The sequence below is a fragment of the Nipponia nippon genome, unplaced genomic scaffold (assembly GCF_047370975.1).
Source record: "Nipponia nippon isolate SJK-2023a ecotype South Korea unplaced genomic scaffold, ASM4737097v1 scaffold_5, whole genome shotgun sequence".
In the NCBI taxonomy this organism is placed as follows: domain Eukaryota; kingdom Metazoa; phylum Chordata; class Aves; order Pelecaniformes; family Threskiornithidae; genus Nipponia; species Nipponia nippon.
Window position 1 is genome coordinate 50,570,263 of NW_028262369.1, and position 18,110 is coordinate 50,588,372.

Here is an 18,110-nt window from a genome sequence, read left to right on the forward strand (position 1 = left end):
AGTATTCGCCTGACCCATGACCAACTGAAGGGCTACTTTTAGGGGGCAAAAGTGATGCCTTGGCTCACTTTTGCATGACTGCTAGAAGCAGAGGGGGTGAAGAAAGGTAGAGATAGCCCCAAGGAGTGGAGCTGGCTGCCAGGATACAGTCCCAGCAAGACTGGCTTACAAGACCTGCTCTCCCCAGCATAAGGACAGAGCTTGCTGGACTTCCATGGGAAGTGTTCCTGCATCAATGCCCCTTTGTTAGCCCACCTCCAGATGGCCTAGCAGGTATGCTTCCATACCCTGCTGCACCACTATGCTGCTTCCTGAACTTGTCCAAGAACCATCTCTTCCAGAGCAGGCTGTCCACCACTCCATAAACACGTTGGTGGTTGTTTCTGTAAGTCATCATTGTCGCGTTACCTAGCAGAATAGGGGTGTGGGCTCCAGGAAGGTGAACCTGTGCACTGTGATGTGCAGGGCAGGCTCACCAAACTGAAAGGTGAGCAAGCTGGGTTGGCATTTTGGGATCTGGACCATGGTGGCAAGATGCAACAACCACATGGGTTTTCTTTCTTCATCACTTGCCTCTTGGGAAGTGTTCCAGGGCAGTAGGAATCCCCCAAAATCTCTCATGTCCTTGAAATACCCCATGAACAGGGAGGAGGAGACTGAGGTAACACAAGGAAGAGATGGGGATGGTCTTCCTCACGTGACAGCAGAAGCTGGTCTCACTCTCTCTGCCTTCACCTCCCCTTGAGTTTATCCACCTTCACTGCTCTGTCTATCCCACAGAGTCAGCAGACAGCCAGCTGCTGCAGAGCTCCCTCTTGCCAGGAAGCATTATAGGTACCCTTCTGAGCACCAGGTGATCCAGCTTAGGAGAACAGCATTTGGCAGTGAAGACCCAATGTCAAATGAGAAAGACTAGGAATTCCTCCTGAAGGTGTCTTCTGTCTGCAGGGATCTGAGCAAGTGCCCTCGGCAAAGCTGCGATCCTTTGCCAGGGATGCAACAAAGAAGAGTGGAAAAACTGCAAGGAGCCCCTCCTTGAATGGATGAGCCATCTGAGATTCTTGCAAGAAATCTCCTGTCCCTAAACACCTCTTCATAAATGAGATGACCAAGAGTCCAGGTCTTGTCTCGCTTGCTCTGCTTTACTTCTGGTGGTCTACTTCAAGATTTCAGATGTGTGCATCATCCCCATGACCCGCTCCATGGATGCTGACTGGAAGAAGCATTTCTGATGTTGCAGGGAGGATGAGGTGGCTACACCGCACCATGCTGAGGAACCCTCTTTCCCTGATCACAGGCTGGGAGCATCTAAGATTCCCTCGTACATCTTGTCAGATGCTGCAACGGATGCAGAGGGAAGAGAGAGCTCTGTGGTTCATCCTTTTGTGCCATGAACACAGGCATGGGTGTTGCGGTACTTTGGAGAAGATGGCAGGTACAGGATTTTGCTCAACTGTCACTCCAAAATAAAATGTTTTAAAAATGTGCAAGTCAGAGAGACACAAGGAGGCCAAACCGCTGCCATGGACTCCCGGCCAGCAGCTGGGAGCTCGGCTCAAGCAGAGAGAGAGGAGCTGTTGAGCTCCAGAGACGTGCTCAGGTGCCACCTCCTCCCAGCAGGTCCGGCAAGCCAAGGGCAAGAGTCCTGCTCCCCAGAGAGGTGGTTGTGTGTCCTCCAAGTGCCACACTTGCAGAAGGGTCTGTTGGGCACAGCACAACATCCCCCAAAGTTAGGGGTCACCCTGGCCTCCCCATCCTCCTCCCAGTCCTCACTCTCCAAAACAACGGCAAAGTCCCCAACATCCTCCTGCCTTTGCTCCCCCTTCCCTCCCCAGGAGTAAACCACATCTGAACACCCAAAAAACTCCTGCTCCCATGTGAGGGCACTTTGAGAAGCCAAGCAGGGACGGTGCCATTTGGCCCGGCACCCTTCAGGGGCTCTCTGCGCCAACGGAGCTGGAGCAGGGGGCTGGCTGGGGGATGCAATTTGTTGAAACCCACCCTGGGAGGCTCTGAGCCCCCCCGGCCCCACTCATGCCTCCCCTCGAGGAGGACAGCTGCTGGCTCTGGGAGGCCGCGGACCTCTTTAAACTCGAAGGAAAGCAACATCAGGGTTCCCTCGGGAGGCGCGGTGGCGGTGGAGCGGGGGGGAAGGAGGGGTGGATGGTGCGTCCCGTGGCCAGGTTGTGGCGGAGGACTGGGAGGCAAACCTTGCACGCCACCCTGTAGGGGCAGTTCTCTCCTAGGCCCAGAGGAGGCGAGATCACCCGTACTAATTTGTACATATCCTTATACGAGATCCTGCCGCTGCAAAGGAAGCACAGGTGGGTTAATAGGATACTGAGAGGGTGGAGGGGAGGATGGAGAGCTTAATGGGGGGATGCTGGGGCCACCTGTGGGGCAGGACCCCCGGGGGTGCACAGCTCTTTTCCTTCTGGCTCTATCAGACCCAGAGGGGGTAAAGCTGTGAGCATCAGCTACTGCCTTTTCCACCATGAGTCAGCTCATACCTCCTCACATTGACCCATCTTGACCCTGGAGAAGGACAGTTTTGGCGGTGAACACCACCCCGTCACCCTTCCTCATCATGCCCCTGGCCACCTACACCTGGTGGGAGAGGGCTGGGATTTCAGACAGGATGAGACTGCAGCTTGGTTGGGTTCTAGCCACCAGAAGCCCTTTTGATGGAGTTGTGTCCCATCACACCACCAGAGAGCCTGCCCTTGCACAGCCAACTCTCTGGTCCTCAAAAGGTCCCAAGAAGGTAGGCAGCTGAGTCACTTGTATCTCCAATATCTGGGGAACCTGAGACGGGGAGAGATAATGTGACCAGCTGGTGACTGGTGGCTCTGGCACTAGCACCTAGGTCTCTCACGGTCCAGTCCTGTGCTCTGACCACCAGACCACATTCTGCCAAGGGTACACATTATTAGAAGCAAACCCTCCCATACACATACCCTTTTCTTGCTCGCAGAAGCACATCTCCCCAGACCCGGGTGCAGTCATGGCAGGATACCCCCATATCCCTTCTGCACAAATTGATATAATGAAGCTGTCGAGGCGGAGAGCTGGCAGGAGAGGGTGCAGGGGCCATCAGATGCTGAGCACCCTACTCCGCTCCAGAGCAGAGCCCCTCAGGAAGCAGGACCGTGTGGGGTGGAAGTGCTGAGGTGCAGCGTGCTGCAGCCTCCTGGGCATCCTTAGACAAGCTTGGAGGGAAACCGCATGAGGAGGCAAAGATCAGCGTTACTGTCCTACCCAGAGCCTTTGCCTCTGGTTTCTCCTTGCTCTTCTCCCATCCCCTCTCCATCACTGGCCAGAGCTAACCCAACCATCTGGGCAAAAACCATCCCTGAGCCCTCCTTGTGTTGGGCAGTCTCCCTGCGAGACCTTCATGTGATGGTGTCGGTGTCAGGACGCAGAACTGCTGCCCCACTCAGGTGGTGGGACCTGTTCAGATGTACTCACCCGTTCCTCACCCAGCAATGGGGGCCAGGGCTGCCCCCACGGACCCAGCACCACCAGCTCCTGTGCACATCCCCTAACCTCTGGCTACGTATCATGATGAAAGAATGTGGCTTGCTCAAAAACCAGAGGGGTGCGTGGCATTGACAGGACAGCTCAGGCACTTTTTCAGTGACTGTCCTGGAGACCCAGGCCACCAACATGGGGGGCAAGAGTGAATGAAGCACCTGGTGTGAAGAAATCCTTCCCAAAAGCCACGGATGAGAAGCCTCACACTGAGCAGCTGGGTGTTTCACTGCTCTCGCCTCCTCTCCCTTCTCTAGTTGTCCATCAGGACAGCACTCACCCATGCTGACCTCTCCCCCTTGCACAAGGCACAGTCGCCCACTAACAAGCACACCCACCTGCTCACACAGGCCTTGCATAGCAGCAAGGGTGCTGGAGGAGGCCATGAGGGGAGGAACCTGGCCAGCACTGAGCTGCACAGGGTTGGACAGAAGTGGTGGAGGGAACTATGCCAGGAGCTGATGATATTAGGCATAAATAATATCTTGGCTGGAGCTGGTCTCTCGAGGGGCAGGATATTAGCAGTGGAGGCGAAGAGTCTCCAAAGGGAGTGCATGTGGCTGCCAAGGGCTCTCAAGCTAAGATTGCCCACGCTCCCTGGCACAGCGGTAGTGGGTCCTGGCTCCAAAGAGGCTGTCCCTGGGCTGGGGGAGGGAGGAAGGGGCCACACAAGAAGCCCTCATGGAGCTGGGAATGAGTGAAGGGCAAACAGGCTCCTAGAGCTGCCGAGGGCTCCACACTGCCCTAGGGATGTTCCAGACCAGGCTGGGAGGAGTGGCGGAGAGCAGCTCCTCTGCAGCAGCAGCTGGAGCAGAGCCAAAGCCTGGCCACCCAGGGTATATATGGCTGCTATGAACCCATCCCATTGCTGGGAACAGGCTGCTGCCTGCAAACAGGAGCCCTGTTTGCTGGGGTCCTCATCAGCAAAGGCACGAGTGCAGAAAACAAAGTCCTCCTGTCTCTAGAGGGGTGAGTGGGCTGGCCAGCATAGGAACACAATTCTCCAAGCCCATCAAACACACTCCAAACAAGGTCCTCCATAGGTGACTTGGCAGGTGCCCAGCAGACCCCCAGTGTCTCCCCATGGAGACATGCTCAGCCCTGCTCTGATGGGGAGCTGTGGGTGCTGGAGACCAGGCGATGGAGCCGTTCTCAGGGCAGAGGCACCCAGGTGGCACACAAGGACAGGGAAGGCGGCTGGGAGGGACCTGCCCACTGGCCGAGGAGGAGAGGAAGAACAGGAACCTCCAGCACTCAGGATAAACACGATGGCAAACTGTGAACATCGCCCAAGACGCCTGTGCCACCAGGCACTGTAGGAACTGGCTGCTGCCCTTGTAATAACTGCAAGCGAGAGCAGCCCTTTTCTGATCGTCCCAGACATCGCAGCCTGTTTCCAATAGCAGAACACAGAGACACTTGCTTAAAACCAGTTCTGAGAGGTTGCTCGGGAGAGGAGGAGCTGGCTACATACCACGCTGCTCTGTCATACTCTGCCCAGATCCGGACAAACTCATCTAGATGGTGCGGTCCCAGGATGGAGGAATCCCGAGTCAGGTATTCAAAATTGTCCATGATGACCGCCACGAACAGGTTGAGCATCTGAAAGGAAAGTGGGGGGAGAGGGAGCAGAGAAGGGAAGGGAGAGAAAGAAGGAAGGGCAATTATGGGAAGATGGAAGATGGCAGACGACCCTATGGCAGGGGTGCAGGTTGATGAGAGGGACCCCCAGGGCTCTCAGGAGAAAGGAACTCACCAGGAAAGAGCAGAAGAAGATGAAGGAGACAAAGTAAACGTAGGCCAGGTCAGTGCCACAGCGCTCGTTCTCGTTCTGCCCAGACGTCGCTGTCGTGTCCGGCTCACAGCCTTTGCCCTCCAGGCAGGACAGCATGATCTCCTGCCATGCCTCTCCTGTGGCACTCCTGCGCCCAACACAGCCCCGCTCAGCAGCTCGCAGGGGCACGGGATGGAGCCGCGGCAGGATGCCCCCAGAAGAATACTCACAAGAAGCTGTGCAACCCCCTACGCAAATTAAGCACATCTCTTGCGTGCAGAGGAGCGAGGCACTGGGTCAGCAGTAACCGAGCTGGACCCACATGAGCGCAGCCATGCCAGGATGTAGTTCCTGGCACATGGGGCCAACTTCCCCCAGCCAGCCCGTCCAAAGAGCTGGGAGACAGCCATCCTTTTTGGGGCAGGGTGGAAAAAAAAAAAAAAAAAAAAAAAAGGAGTTCCTGAGCTCCTGTGGCCACGTGCTACCCAGCTGCTCTCTAGCACCAAAAGCTGACCTCCACCAAACAGCCTGCAGCAAGAACCTGCCCAGCCCGGCTCCTGGCACACCTGCACCCAAAAACACTGCCAAAGGAGTTTCCTATGGTTGCCTACCTGAAGAGGAGCATGAGGGAGCCCAGGAAGCTGCGGAAGTTGTTGTGCCGGTTAATGTGGCTTTCCTCATCTAGTTTGATATTGCCAAAAACCTACAGGAGGGAGAAAAAGGGCTCAGTTATTTAGGCAAGAGCTCATTGGACGGGGAAGCAGCTGCACGTTCACCTTGGCTCACAGGCACGCACCCCTGTGCTGCAGGGACCAATCCTGCCCCAAGTCCATCACCCTCAGTGCAGCTGGCCCCCAAAGCAGCCGACATCCACCCTCTCTGCCCAATCCCCCATGGAAAAGCACCCCAGCAAGCGCACACCAGTGCACAGCCAGCATGCCGAGGAGCTGGTGCTGAGCAGCCATCGGGGAAGGAGACTCTCCTCTCCTCGGCAGGGATTTGCAGTGGGCGGCAAAGGCTGCGAGAGGCCGAGCTGCCATGGAAACAGGAGCACAGAGGACCTGGGATCAGCCGAGTCCAACCACTCCACATCCATCCCTCTGCTGTGCTATGGGCAGCATGCAAGCACCGCATGGCACCCAGCAGTCCTGAACACGCTGGAGGCACAGGGACAAGTCGCACCACCCTGGGTGGGTGGTGGGTCATGGTCCTGGAAACTCCCAGGAACTTTTCCCTTGGTGGGGAATCAGTCCGTGATGCTGGGGTTGGGCACAGCAGGGCAAACAGGGTGGGGAAGGGCTCAGTGAGGGAGGGACGGACCGACTGCTAACCCACCACAGACAGCCAGACACCAGGGACTACCATCCCAAGGGCCAAAGGAGGCAACGAAGCCCCAGACGTGGACAATATTCTAATAATGACCCACAGCCAAGGCCGTGGTAGGACATAACGAACATTCGTAAAGTGCCTCAAATAGGAATAATGCGCTGTTATTACTGTTAAATATTTATTCCACTTTCCATGAACCTAAAAATACACTAACTGCAGAGTATTTTTTTCCCTGTACAGGTTTTTTGGAATGTGTAATTGTAGAATATTTTCTGCCTCCAGCTATTTTGCTCAAATAACGCCCACAGACTTTACTGCTTGGGGATTTGTTCACAATGGTGTTAAAAAAAAAATAAAATAAATCAAATACTACCACACAGCAGGGAGGGGGGCTGAGTCAGATGGCGGTTGTTTAGCGCGGAGAACACCTGGAGCCGGTGCTGAGATATGTAGGACAGAGCGGCCAAAACCAGCCACGCGACTCTCGGGGTGGGAGAAAGGGGGTGGAAGAGACTAAACACCAGTGCTGCCAACCAGCCCAAGCAGGAGGCCACGACGCTGCCCACTGCCTCCCCAAAATCTGCCCATCCTGGCACCGCACGTCAGGCAATGGCATTGGGTACTGCGGCGGCTTGCTTGTCGGGCAGCTCCAGATCCTGAGCGTCCATTGTCGAAGATACTTTGTCAGATCTTCAGCATGGGATTTAGTCACTGCAGAACCAAGCCAGCCCCACGGCACGTGTGGAGCTGAGGGTTTTAGCTCACGTGCTTCTTATTTACCAGCTGGAGCCTGAAAAGCTCACATCTTCCCATGCTCTGCAGACCTCCCACCCCTCTGGTAGGTCATCACAAGTCCCTAAGCACAAGAACCCAAGCAGACCATCAGACCATCCCTCTGCAGAGGGACAAGGTGGACAGCGGGCTGCAGGGATCACCGCTGTGATCCAGCCATTCGGATGGGAAAGCAGAAGGCTGCTCACCAGGTCCCTCAGGCATGAAATCAATCTCTGGGGGCTGCTAGGGATTTGGGGTGTCATTTCTAAAACTAAAGTGCCTATGAAACGAAGGGGTGGTGATTTGAAAGCAGCTGCCACACAGGATGCCCAGCTGAGTCCCCAAGGCCACATCTCCAAGGGTACAAGTGGGGAAGGCAGCTGTGGAGTTTGACTGATCAAGCTTGTGTCAGGTCCCCCAGGGCATGCAGCTCTGCAGCTCCCAAACAAGCTGTTCCACCCTTAGGACCTTCCCAGACACCGTGACCAAACAAAGCAATGACAGGCAAACACAAGGCTGGCTGCTGTGCATAATGCTGAGGACATGCTGGTCCAGCCTGTCCACGCCAGAGGGATGCACACTGAGATGTCTGTGCTCACCTGCATCCCAATGATCGCATAGATGAAGAAAAGCATGGCGATCAAGAGGCAGACGTAGGGGAGGGCCTGCAAGAGAAGCAGATGAGTCACCTCATTTAGCACAGGTCCAGCTCCAGAGGAGTACAAAAAGCACAGCGAGCAGGTAAGCTGTGCCAATATGTCTCTCCTACAAGCCAAAAAGGCAGCAATACCTTGGGAGCAGCTGCATTTGGGAGCAGCACCCCAGCACCGTGGCCTGGGAGGACACCAGGGCACACGTGACTTACCTTGAAGGACTGTACGAACGTCCAGAGCAGGATGCGGATGGTGTAACCCTGGCGCAGCAGCTTGATGAGCCGAGCAGCCCGGAAGAGCTTCAGGAAACTCATGTTGAAGCTGCTGGTGTTCACCAGCTGGGAGGAGATGAGAGGGTCAGCAGGAGGAGGGAGCCCCCCACCCTGCAGCCGTTCACCCCGCTGCTCCCAGCCCCTGCTTCACCTTGGTGTCCGTCAGGATGATCTCCGTAATGCTGCCGATGACAGTGATGAAGTCAAAGATGTTCCAGGTGTCCCGGAAATAATTCTGCAAAAGGAAGGAGAGAGGGGATATGAATTTGAGCTTGGGGATGGCAGGTCTGAAGGGTGCTGGGCCATGGGCCAAGGCTGCTCATGAACAACAGTGGCAGCGGCAGAGACCTTGCCGCCCATTTGTATGCAGCCGTGGTCTGGAGCACTGTCCTGTGTCTGAGATGGTGGCAGACCTGAGCGTGTCTGCAGTGAGCAGCTGCTCCCAGGAGATGACTCACGCATCCAACAGGCCACCCTGGTGAACAGGAGCGGGAAAAGCAGCCACAGCCAGCCCTGATCAGGCTGCAACAGCTCATCACACCGACTCTCACAGCCGCGAGGCTGCTTTGCCCTGCTCTTCATGGTCACCCGGACCCACCTCAGCCCCTCCTGTTTGTGCAGCAGCTGGTGCAAGACTGGACTTGACCATGGCTGTTGCCACTGGGAGCAGGGAGGGTGGCTAGAAACGCCTTGCTAGTGGACCTCATCTCCCAGCATGGGTTAGAAACAGGAAAGAAACTATAAAAGAGCAAATCAGACAGTTGCTCATAAGCAGCAAGGAGTTGCTGAAGAAAAGGTAGTCTGTGGCTTCAAATCTTAAATGAGCAGCTGGCGACTTGAGGACTGTGAATTAGGCAGGGAGGTCTCACTGCTAGTCAGGTCTGGTCCAGCTGATACAGCCCAAGAACAGCAATGCACCAGCATCTCGTGGCTCCTGGGGACAAGGGACTGCAGCCACCAGCCTGACTGCAGCAGCAGCTGGCTTTAGCAGAGCAGCTGCACAGGACATACATGGTCCAGGCACCAGAGTACCGCAGAAACAAGGCAAAAAGTAAAGCAACGGCATGGCTTCCCCCATCAGCATCCAGCAGTGGGAAGCTTAATGAGAACCAAAGGAGCAATTCCAACCTAAAAGCAGCTCTCAGGCTGGGACTCAAAATAAATAGCAACAACCTCACATTATTAACACCTTCCCTCTGTGATCTGTGTGCTGCCAAAGTCCAAATTAACACCCTCATCAAGAACAGGAGCAGCCACTCACCAGGAAGCCGAAAGCGATGATCTTGAGGACGCACTCCAAGGAGAACACCATGGTGAATGCGATGTTCAGGTACTTCAGGGCCAGCTCGTAGGTGTATGGAGCAGAGTAGTACTGATGGAAAGAGAGAGACATCGCTAGCCAGGAGGGGGCCTGCCAGCCTCTTGGCTGATGACTGTCCCAGGGAAGACCAGCGGTGGTCTATGTTCCTTGCCCTGAGTGCCTCAAGACCATCTCCTCCTTCCCCTCTCCACCCCTCTCCCAGAACAGCTGCCACTCCTAAGAAGGAAGCACGGAGTAAATCCATATCTTTCTGCAGTAAAGAGGTCCAGATCATTTCAGTCATCTCATTTAGGGAAGATCTCACCTCCAGTTTGGGGCATGTGGTGTCTCAAGTGACTATGCCGAGGAAAAACATGCTCAGACTGTCTCAAAGCATCTCCTAGAAACAACCAAAATACCCTCCGGTCCCATCCTGACTGATCCTCCTTCTCCCCACTGCCCCAAACACAACAGGCTGACTCTGACCGGCTCACCTTCATCATCAGCACCACGGTGTTCAATGCAATCATGGCCATGATGGTGTACTCGAAGGATGGGGAGACCACAAAGTGCCAGACCCGGTACTGGAAGGTGTGCCGGTTCTGGGGCATGTACCGTGTGAGGGGCTTGGCGCTGATGGCAAAGTCAATACAGGCCCTCTGGAATAAAACAACATGCATCAGACTCTGGCCGATGGTAACGTGGGGGACGGTGGCTGCCACACTTCTTTCCTTCATGGGCTGAGCAGACAGGTGGCTCACGGGTTTCTTACACCTTTCCAACATATAGGGAGCTCCACGCTCCCAAACTGCAGAAAACCCATGGAAACGTCCTCTTTCCCCCTCCTCAGACTGTACCTCATTCTTCTCCAGACTGCACTCCTCCATCATTTTGTCTCCTTGCTCTTGGAACGTAATGATGATGAGAGCCACAAAAATGTTGACAAAGAAGAAAGGGAAGACCACAAAATAGACGACATAAAAAATGGACATCTCCATGCGGTTGCTGCGGCTAGGCCCGCGGTCCTCCTCCGTCACATCCACTGAATGCTGCAGCACCCTGTGGGCAGACAGGTGAAGAAAAGCAACCAGAGATATGCCCATCAGGACTGCCACCACGCAGCACTTCTCATGGGACCCACTTCGTACAGCCAGCTCTGTCTGTCTACAGTTGCAACAATGATAAGTTAAACCTCTGTCTTAATCTGCTTTACAAGGACAACCCCTCTAAGTGGCTACAGCTTGTTTTACAGTGCTTTGCCTGTGCCTCTGATGGAAAATGGATTGTCCAGTGCTTCACAGAGAAAAAATTGCCCAAGCTCACATGAGCATGAAGAAAGGGCTAGCCCTATGGTCGTCTCTAAACTTGAGCTAAGATATACCTCAGGGCCACACAGGAGAAGGAATTATCCATCATTCACTCCCTAAGGAAGAAGCTAACCCCAGCCATGGTCCAAGCCTCATATGGGGGCTAAAGCTCTTTTGTCCTGACATAATTTCTCATCCTTCTCCTCCTCCCTGCCCAGCAGTTTCTCTCTCAGTCCCACCTGGCTGTAGCCAGTTATTAACCCAACCACCCCAACACGGACAAGCCCACCCTAATTCAAGGGGGTGGATGGAGCAGAATACTCACTGAGGCCAACCCTCGCCGGTGGAGACTGTGAACAGGGTGAGCAAAGCCCAGATGATATTGTCGTAGTGAAACTCATGGCGTTTCCATTCCCGGCACTTCACTTCCATCTTGTTCTTCTCGTGGTCCACGTAGTTCCCTCTGCAAGGTTGGGAGAGAGCAGTGACCTTGCTTTTTATGCTGCCAGACTGCGAGACAGTGATTTTAAACCCCGGGGGCAGCGTGTGTGTGTGGGGGCGGAGGGTAGCCTGTGGGGCTGGAGGGAGAAATGGGGAGAGGCTGGATAACGACTGGGGAGACGCAAAGAAGGGAAAAGCAAAAGGGAAGAGAGAAGGAGGAAAGAGGACAGGTGCAAAATACAGAGCTCCTCATCCTGCATCCCATGCAAGGATGCACAGCGCTGACCCAGCAATGGGGACAGGGCTCAGCCCATGCCATCCACCCCAAGAGACTATGGCCAAGAGCAAGTCATGACCAAGGACTTAACTGGGAACCCAAAGATGACATTACCCAGCACCCTGCCTTTGCCACAGGTGTCAGCAGCATTGGACCTACTGAACAGGGCACCTACATGCAGTCCTTCTCCGTGTCCTTAGAGCTGTCAGTGCAGTAGAAAAACTTCCCCTTGAAAAGCTGGACGGCAATGACAGCAAAGATGAACATGAAGAGCTTGTAGACAATGAGGATGTTGAAGACGTTCTTGAGGGAAGTCACCACGCAGTCAAAGACGGCCTGCAGGAGAAGGCATAGCTCACCTTGGGGAACCAAGAGCCTTGGCAAAGGCCAGGACCAAAACCTTCCTCAAGACTACCATGAAGAAAGACATTTCCCACTCCTGGGGTGGAAAGGAGGAAAGACCTGGGCCTTCTCCCAGGCAAAGGGCTATTTTATGAGCAAGCTTAACACACCCCAGCACACAGACGGACACTGAGCAGCCCTTGAGACAGCAGCAGGGATGGATATTTATATCCTCCAATGTTCTCTGCAACCAGGGCGGCAGACAGGGGACAGCCTAATGATGCAATTAGCAGCACTCAAGACCAATTAGTAAACACTTCTTTGTTTCGCATCGCCCAAGTAACAAGGCAGAGCAAATACCTCTGCCTGCAATAGCAGCACCTCCCCAGGCTGTGCTCTCAGCCCTAGTTCTCACAGCACTCTAAGAAAGAGAGGAAAGTCCTTATCTCTGCTTCATGGTGAAGACAGAGTTGTCCAGAAATGAACTGATATGGGCTGAATCCATCCACTGATTGAGAAGAACAGCTGGGGTCAAAACTCATGTCTCTGGGGTGCCACCCTGGGCCTCATCCATCAGCCAAATAACACCTTGTGAAAAAAACTCAGGGCTTCCTGGGTCTCTTACTCCTTTCTGGCTCTATACCCCATCAGCTAAGGTAGGGAAATCCATAATCCTACCTGCGCTGCATAAATAATCCCCCTATTCAGATGGGAAATCCTCCTCCGGTACAACACCATGACAACATAGCACACAAAATCCCGAATTGTTTGCAAGCTGCTCTGGTGGGAAAGATAATGAACTTTGGAAAGAGATTTGAGCTCTCCCAAAGCCAGGGCAGCCTATTTTATCAGGAGAGCATCTGGGTTTCGTGTCCACTCCAGCCCCACTTTCCCTGGCAGAGGAACTAACTCTGACACCTTGCAGAGATCCAGGCTTGCTTTTAATAACTCCAGATATGACGCAGCCTGAAAGGCATTGTGTTTGAAAACAGGGTTCCTAAAAAACAGCAAATGCTTTGAAAACGACTTGTTCAGCCCTCACAAGCAAATTGATGTGTGTCGTCCCTGCACTCACTGGTCCACACTGGAGAAGACAGATGTAAGACAGGAGACGAGGACCATTACCTTCAGCTTGGGCAGTCGCTTGATGGTTTTCAGGGGCCTCAAGACCCGTAACACACGGAGAGACTTGATGGTCTTGATATCCCGGCCCTTGTTGGTCCTTCCATGTCGGAGGGAGGCACACGCACCCAAAAATGAAACGGAGAGACAATAACCTTGCAGACCTGAGGCTGGATGCTCTGGGGGTTTCAACTGCTGGCAACCCCCCCCCCCCCAGCACCTGTGAGGATGGGAACAGGAGGGCCACAAACGTGTGACTGCTGAGCGCTCAAGCCCACCTAAAGGAGTCTCCTCCAACACACGTGCTGACAGCTGGTAGAGACGAAAAACAAAGCAATTTTCTCCTTCTCGGGATTAGCACCTTTCCTCTTCACTGGGGAGCAGCGACCTTAACAAATGCCCTCGTTGTGGGAAGCAGTGCGATGCCAGGGCTGGGGCAGGCGATGCAACACTCTCCCCAAGCAAGGGCAGCTGCCCGAAGGGCTCTGTGGCACGCTGCCCTCCCCCATGTCCCCAAGCTATGCCGCTCGACAGGGCCAGGAGGTTTGCTTCCCTACTGCAGGCATGTGCCATTTGCAGACAGGGCTTGCAAAAGGCCCTCACCATTGCAAATTATTTTCTACCATTACTACTGGTTGCAAGAAATTCAGAATAAAATGAGGGAGATGCACTCAATGAGGTCTACGTGCACGTGTCTCACAAAGGGTTTTCCATCCCAGTTTAAACTCAAGATTCATGGTCCTTACATTCACCTATGGCAGCACCTGCTCTGTGCTTGGTTTGTTCACTCAAATGCTGTCTCTTACAGCTTTCTGCCTTATTCCATCAGTGCTACCCAACATGGTCAGCCTGGTCCTCTATCTCACATGCATGTAACGTCTCAGCCCTCTCTTCCCTCTCCAGATCAGAGCTGCACTTGCCTCCACCCCAAGTCAGCTGAGGGAGGCAGAGCTTACCAGTAGAACTATTCAGAAAAGCCCCTTTGTGACCCTTATTTCTTGAATAGATGATTAATCCCAATCACAATACCAGGTTTTTTTTCTTGTCTTTTAACTAAAGCCCATGAGCTGGATCCCAGGATGGAGCAGAGAAGCCCTGGTGAAGGTGGCACAGTTTGGATCCACCAGGCATCCTCAAAAAACATCAAGGAAATGACTTACAACAACAGATGCTCCAAATTACACAGCTCCTTTGCGAGGGTTAATGCAATAGGGAGCACAATAATGGGCTTAATCATTAAGAGATGTAAACAAAACCACTAATTAATAGTCCTCCCTAGGAGCACAGCCCCACAAATGCAGGGGAAGCAACAGGGGGAAGCAACGGTACGAACAGCCCTGGGACTCACTTTGCACCTCCCGTCTCCTGCTTTGCTCAGTATCAGGGCCTGGGTAAGTGGCTGGGGCACCCGACTCGGGGCTGGGGTGAGGGTTTGAGGGCAGCGCTTAGCTGGTGCAAGCTGCCACCAAGGGCAACTCAACTGCAGTGGTTTACATCTGCTAGGGAGGGACCTCTTCAAACCTCAGGAAACCTCCTGTGGATTTGCTTGGGATCCAACACGGATATGGAACATAGAGCTGGGTAATGCTCAGAGGAAAGCCTGGCTTTGCTGTGTCTATGGCTGAGGCTGAGCTCCCCCCAGCCCCCTGAGCTTGGCATGAACCACATCCCATGCCCTCGGAGGACATCGGATGAAGTCCCTGCAGTGCTTCAGTGCAGGCAAAGCCCCTGCCAGGGCAGAGCCTTCAGCACTGTGGCAGACGCTGCTTTCCCTGTGCCCTGCTCCCCTGAGTGTGCTTCACACCATCTTGGGGTACTGCACAGACACCAAGATCCAGGATGAAAGCACCCTCCTCCGAAGGCAAAGGATTGCAGTGCTTGCAAAGAAAATCCCGCCTGCTCTTTCCCGGAGCACACCACCTTTAATGCATCCCAGGGTAATGTAGGGGTGCATGCAGAGCAGCATACTCTAGTCTCTGCAAACACAGCTAAGGGTCAGCACAGGTGTCGGACAGACAGACACGTGCCTGCACCCATCCCCCTGCGTTCCCCAGGGCGGCACCCCGCAGTGACCCAAACAGCATAGTTACCCCAAAGCATTCCTGTCGGTGATCCAGCCCAGCAGCCACCAAACAGCATCAGCAGAGAGAGGGAAAAAGAGAGAAGAGAGGAAGAAGGTAAGAAAAGCAGTGGGGGAGCTGCACGGGGATGACCGCAGCCTCTTGGGCAGCAGGGACCCTGCGGCAGCCCTCCACCACCCCATGCCTGGGTTGAAAGGCACGATGAATAGACCATGTTGTGTCCTCGAGGATGGTGCTTATCTCCAGGGACAGACTCATCCAGCGAGCCTGGAGCCCCTGCCCTCCCTGCTGGAGGTTTTGAGGGGAGGGCGTGTAGTGAAACCTCTGCTGCAAGAGGAACCCGTGGAGAGTGAGATGGTGGGTGACAGTGGGAGGGCGCGTGGTCCTCCTCGGGCAGGAGTCAGGGAGGGACCTTGAGGTTCAGCCCCAACCCGAGAAAGGCAGGTGCCTCTGAGGGAACCTACCTGCAAGGCCACAGATCCCATCCAGACAGGCTAACTTTAGTAAATCACCTCCATCAAGAAATCCACTGATTAAGAGCCTGAGCTGCAGCACAGGATCTCCTACAACCCAGCAGGACACCTGCTTGGACAAGCCAAGGTGGTCTACAAGGTCCCTAGTTGTAACCAAACCTCCATCCCTGATTCAGCTCAGTCCCTGCCACATGCACGCAGAGGGCTCAGCACTGGGGGCAAGCCTACAAAGTAAAACATTTCTTAAAAACCATAAAAATAATCCCAGACCCTGGCTGCATATTAGTGAAACAGGTGGAGGGTGTGTTGAAAAGCTAATAGTTTAACTCTGCAGCACTTCTGTGATGGGATATGAGACCTCTGTCCTGACCGGCCTCACACCAGGTTATCTGGCAGTACACAGGGGTCCCTCTTGCTTCCAGACACCAGTGCTGACAAGCATAAGGAGATGCTGCTCGGCAAAGAAACAGGCAGCTCTGCTGGGTACCTCTGGGTGGAAAAACTCCTTCCCTTGCTCACCAGGCAAGACGACGAGGGCTACACACTGACCATTGCTCAACCTTTCCACTGCTCAACCTCTCCCGCCGCTGCAAGCCCGCAGGCGTAGGCATCACCACCTCTCAGCAGCTCTGCAAAGCCGCAAGCGAGCGCTGCTCCTCTGCGCAATGCCTCCTCGAAGGCTGCCACGGGAGGCAAAAGTAAGCAGGGTCTTTAGTTATGGTTCTGGTTATTTCAGCTAATTTAATTTGAACTCTTTGGAGATTTACGGTTTTATATTGGGCTTTTTATTTAGGCTGCATTTGGATTGACGTATTAGCTTTCCACATGGAGAGCTACAGATGAGCTAAGATGACCTCTTGCTCAGGATGTATGGGCTCCGAGGGGGCAGTGGACAAGCCATAACGGCACACAGAGACACGGCTTTACAGGTGGACACTTGCTCATTGGTGATTTTTATGTGGCACTGATGGCCAGCGGATGACGGTGGCACCGCTGAACCAGCTCAGAGACCTCCTGCTGCACCCATGGCTACCCAGGACCCGCCGCGGGAAAACCGAACCGCAGAGGGAGGCAAAAAGGGCAGAAAACCCAAATGGTATGGTGTGTCCCAGCACTTTTTCTACCAGCAAGTGCTGGACCCGGTCACCAGCCACTTTCAGCCACATAACCACTGCAGCCGCTCTGTGGGCATTGCTTTGCCCACCCAGTGCCATGGAGGCAAGGAGAGGGAGAGGGAGGACACATTGCCCCCCCCCCCCCCCCAGCTCCACATCAAAAAGCTCATGAAGGGAGAAGAAAAGGAGAGGGATTCAGATGTCACTGCCAGAGTTTTCCTCTCCTGACCAGGAGGGAGGGAGGGAGGGCGGTGGGTTGGGACATTTATAGCTGGCGAACATCCTGCAGCTCCCGGGGCCACAGCAATGATGGGCTGCCAAAGGGAGAGGCAGGTGTTCTTATAAATGCTTTATAATGCATAAACCCATCAGAAATCGCTGCAGTTCCTTTGTTCCCCTCACCCCCGAAGCCATGAGATCATCTCCTCCAGCAGGAGCCACCGTCAGACGTGGGAGAGAGGGACAATCCTGCAGGATTACATTATAAAGAGCCCTCGTCCACACAAGCAACTCAGTGTCTACCCAGCTACAGCTATAAGAGTGGGCAGATGACATAGATGCTTGCTGCAAACGTACGTGGAGATGCAAAGGCCCTCTCTGTGGGAGGGGGTTCAGTGCCGTAGCTGATGGGGGTGCTTGCCCTTGAGAATTCAGCTGCCCTGTGCCCAAAGCAACCTGTCCTTCCCTCAGAAGGCTGCGTGGAGACAAGCAAGGGGGGTTGAAAGGGGCACAGCAGCTTCCCCATGTGCTTATGGCATGTAGGGACCTTGCCAGCTCCAGGGGCCACCCCAGGAACCATCACCTTTGTGGGGTGGGGGCAAGGGGATAGTAAGTGCTAAATATGGTACTGTTAGCAGGAGCGAGGACACCCGTCCACCCAGGAGTGGGCTGAGCCATCAACCTTCTCTCCTTCAGTCATCAGAAAGTCTTGATGAAGATGGCTTGGAAGGAAAAGACTTGCTTGTCCTCCTAAACCCCTCAAACCACCCAGTGCATCTTTAGGCTGCTGATGCCCTTGAGCCCCACCTCCAGACATGATCTGAGGGGCCACCCTGGCAGAGGGGGGATCAGCCAGTCCCCAGAGATGCTTGATCCATCCTCGTGGTGGCCTGGGTGGCCTCTCAGAGGCTCAGAGCAATGTTCTTGGCCAGCGGACCTGCACCGTGCCCCTTCCCCATGCTGGGGTCTGTGGTCAGCCCCCCTCCCCGCCCAGGGGCTGGTTCATCCCTCTGCCGAGCGAGCTGAATTCTCCTGTGCTCTTCCCAAGGAGAGAGCAGTGGATGAAAGCACTGGGCGAGGAAGGGGTAAGGAAGGTGAGG

The 18,110-nt window shown here is 54.4% G+C and overlaps 1 protein-coding gene and 1 long non-coding RNA gene across 2 annotated transcripts in view; one reads left to right on the plus strand and one right to left on the minus strand.

The window, feature by feature from the left end:
* CACNA1E (calcium voltage-gated channel subunit alpha1 E) overlaps window positions 1-18,110 on the minus strand; it is a 161,750-nt gene that overhangs the window by 14,490 nt on the left and 129,150 nt on the right. The window contains exons 28-40 of the mRNA XM_087734697.1: window positions 13,126-13,222; window positions 11,834-11,994; window positions 11,266-11,403; window positions 10,491-10,692; window positions 10,128-10,292; window positions 9,595-9,705; window positions 8,485-8,568; window positions 8,274-8,399; window positions 8,008-8,073; window positions 5,917-6,008; window positions 5,288-5,453; window positions 5,006-5,133; window positions 2,211-2,307 (exon numbers count right to left, since the gene is read on the minus strand). Coding sequence (XP_087590823.1) covers window positions 2,211-2,307; window positions 5,006-5,133; window positions 5,288-5,453; window positions 5,917-6,008; window positions 8,008-8,073; window positions 8,274-8,399; window positions 8,485-8,568; window positions 9,595-9,705; window positions 10,128-10,292; window positions 10,491-10,692; window positions 11,266-11,403; window positions 11,834-11,994; window positions 13,126-13,222 — 1,633 coding nt within the window. The remainder of the gene's footprint in view (window positions 1-2,210; window positions 2,308-5,005; window positions 5,134-5,287; window positions 5,454-5,916; window positions 6,009-8,007; window positions 8,074-8,273; window positions 8,400-8,484; window positions 8,569-9,594; window positions 9,706-10,127; window positions 10,293-10,490; window positions 10,693-11,265; window positions 11,404-11,833; window positions 11,995-13,125; window positions 13,223-18,110) is intronic.
* On the plus strand, window positions 14,322-16,840 carry LOC148052195 (uncharacterized). Its single transcript, XR_015699325.1, has 3 exons — window positions 14,322-14,513; window positions 16,199-16,374; window positions 16,470-16,840. It is a non-coding gene; the product is annotated as an uncharacterized LOC148052195 (long non-coding RNA).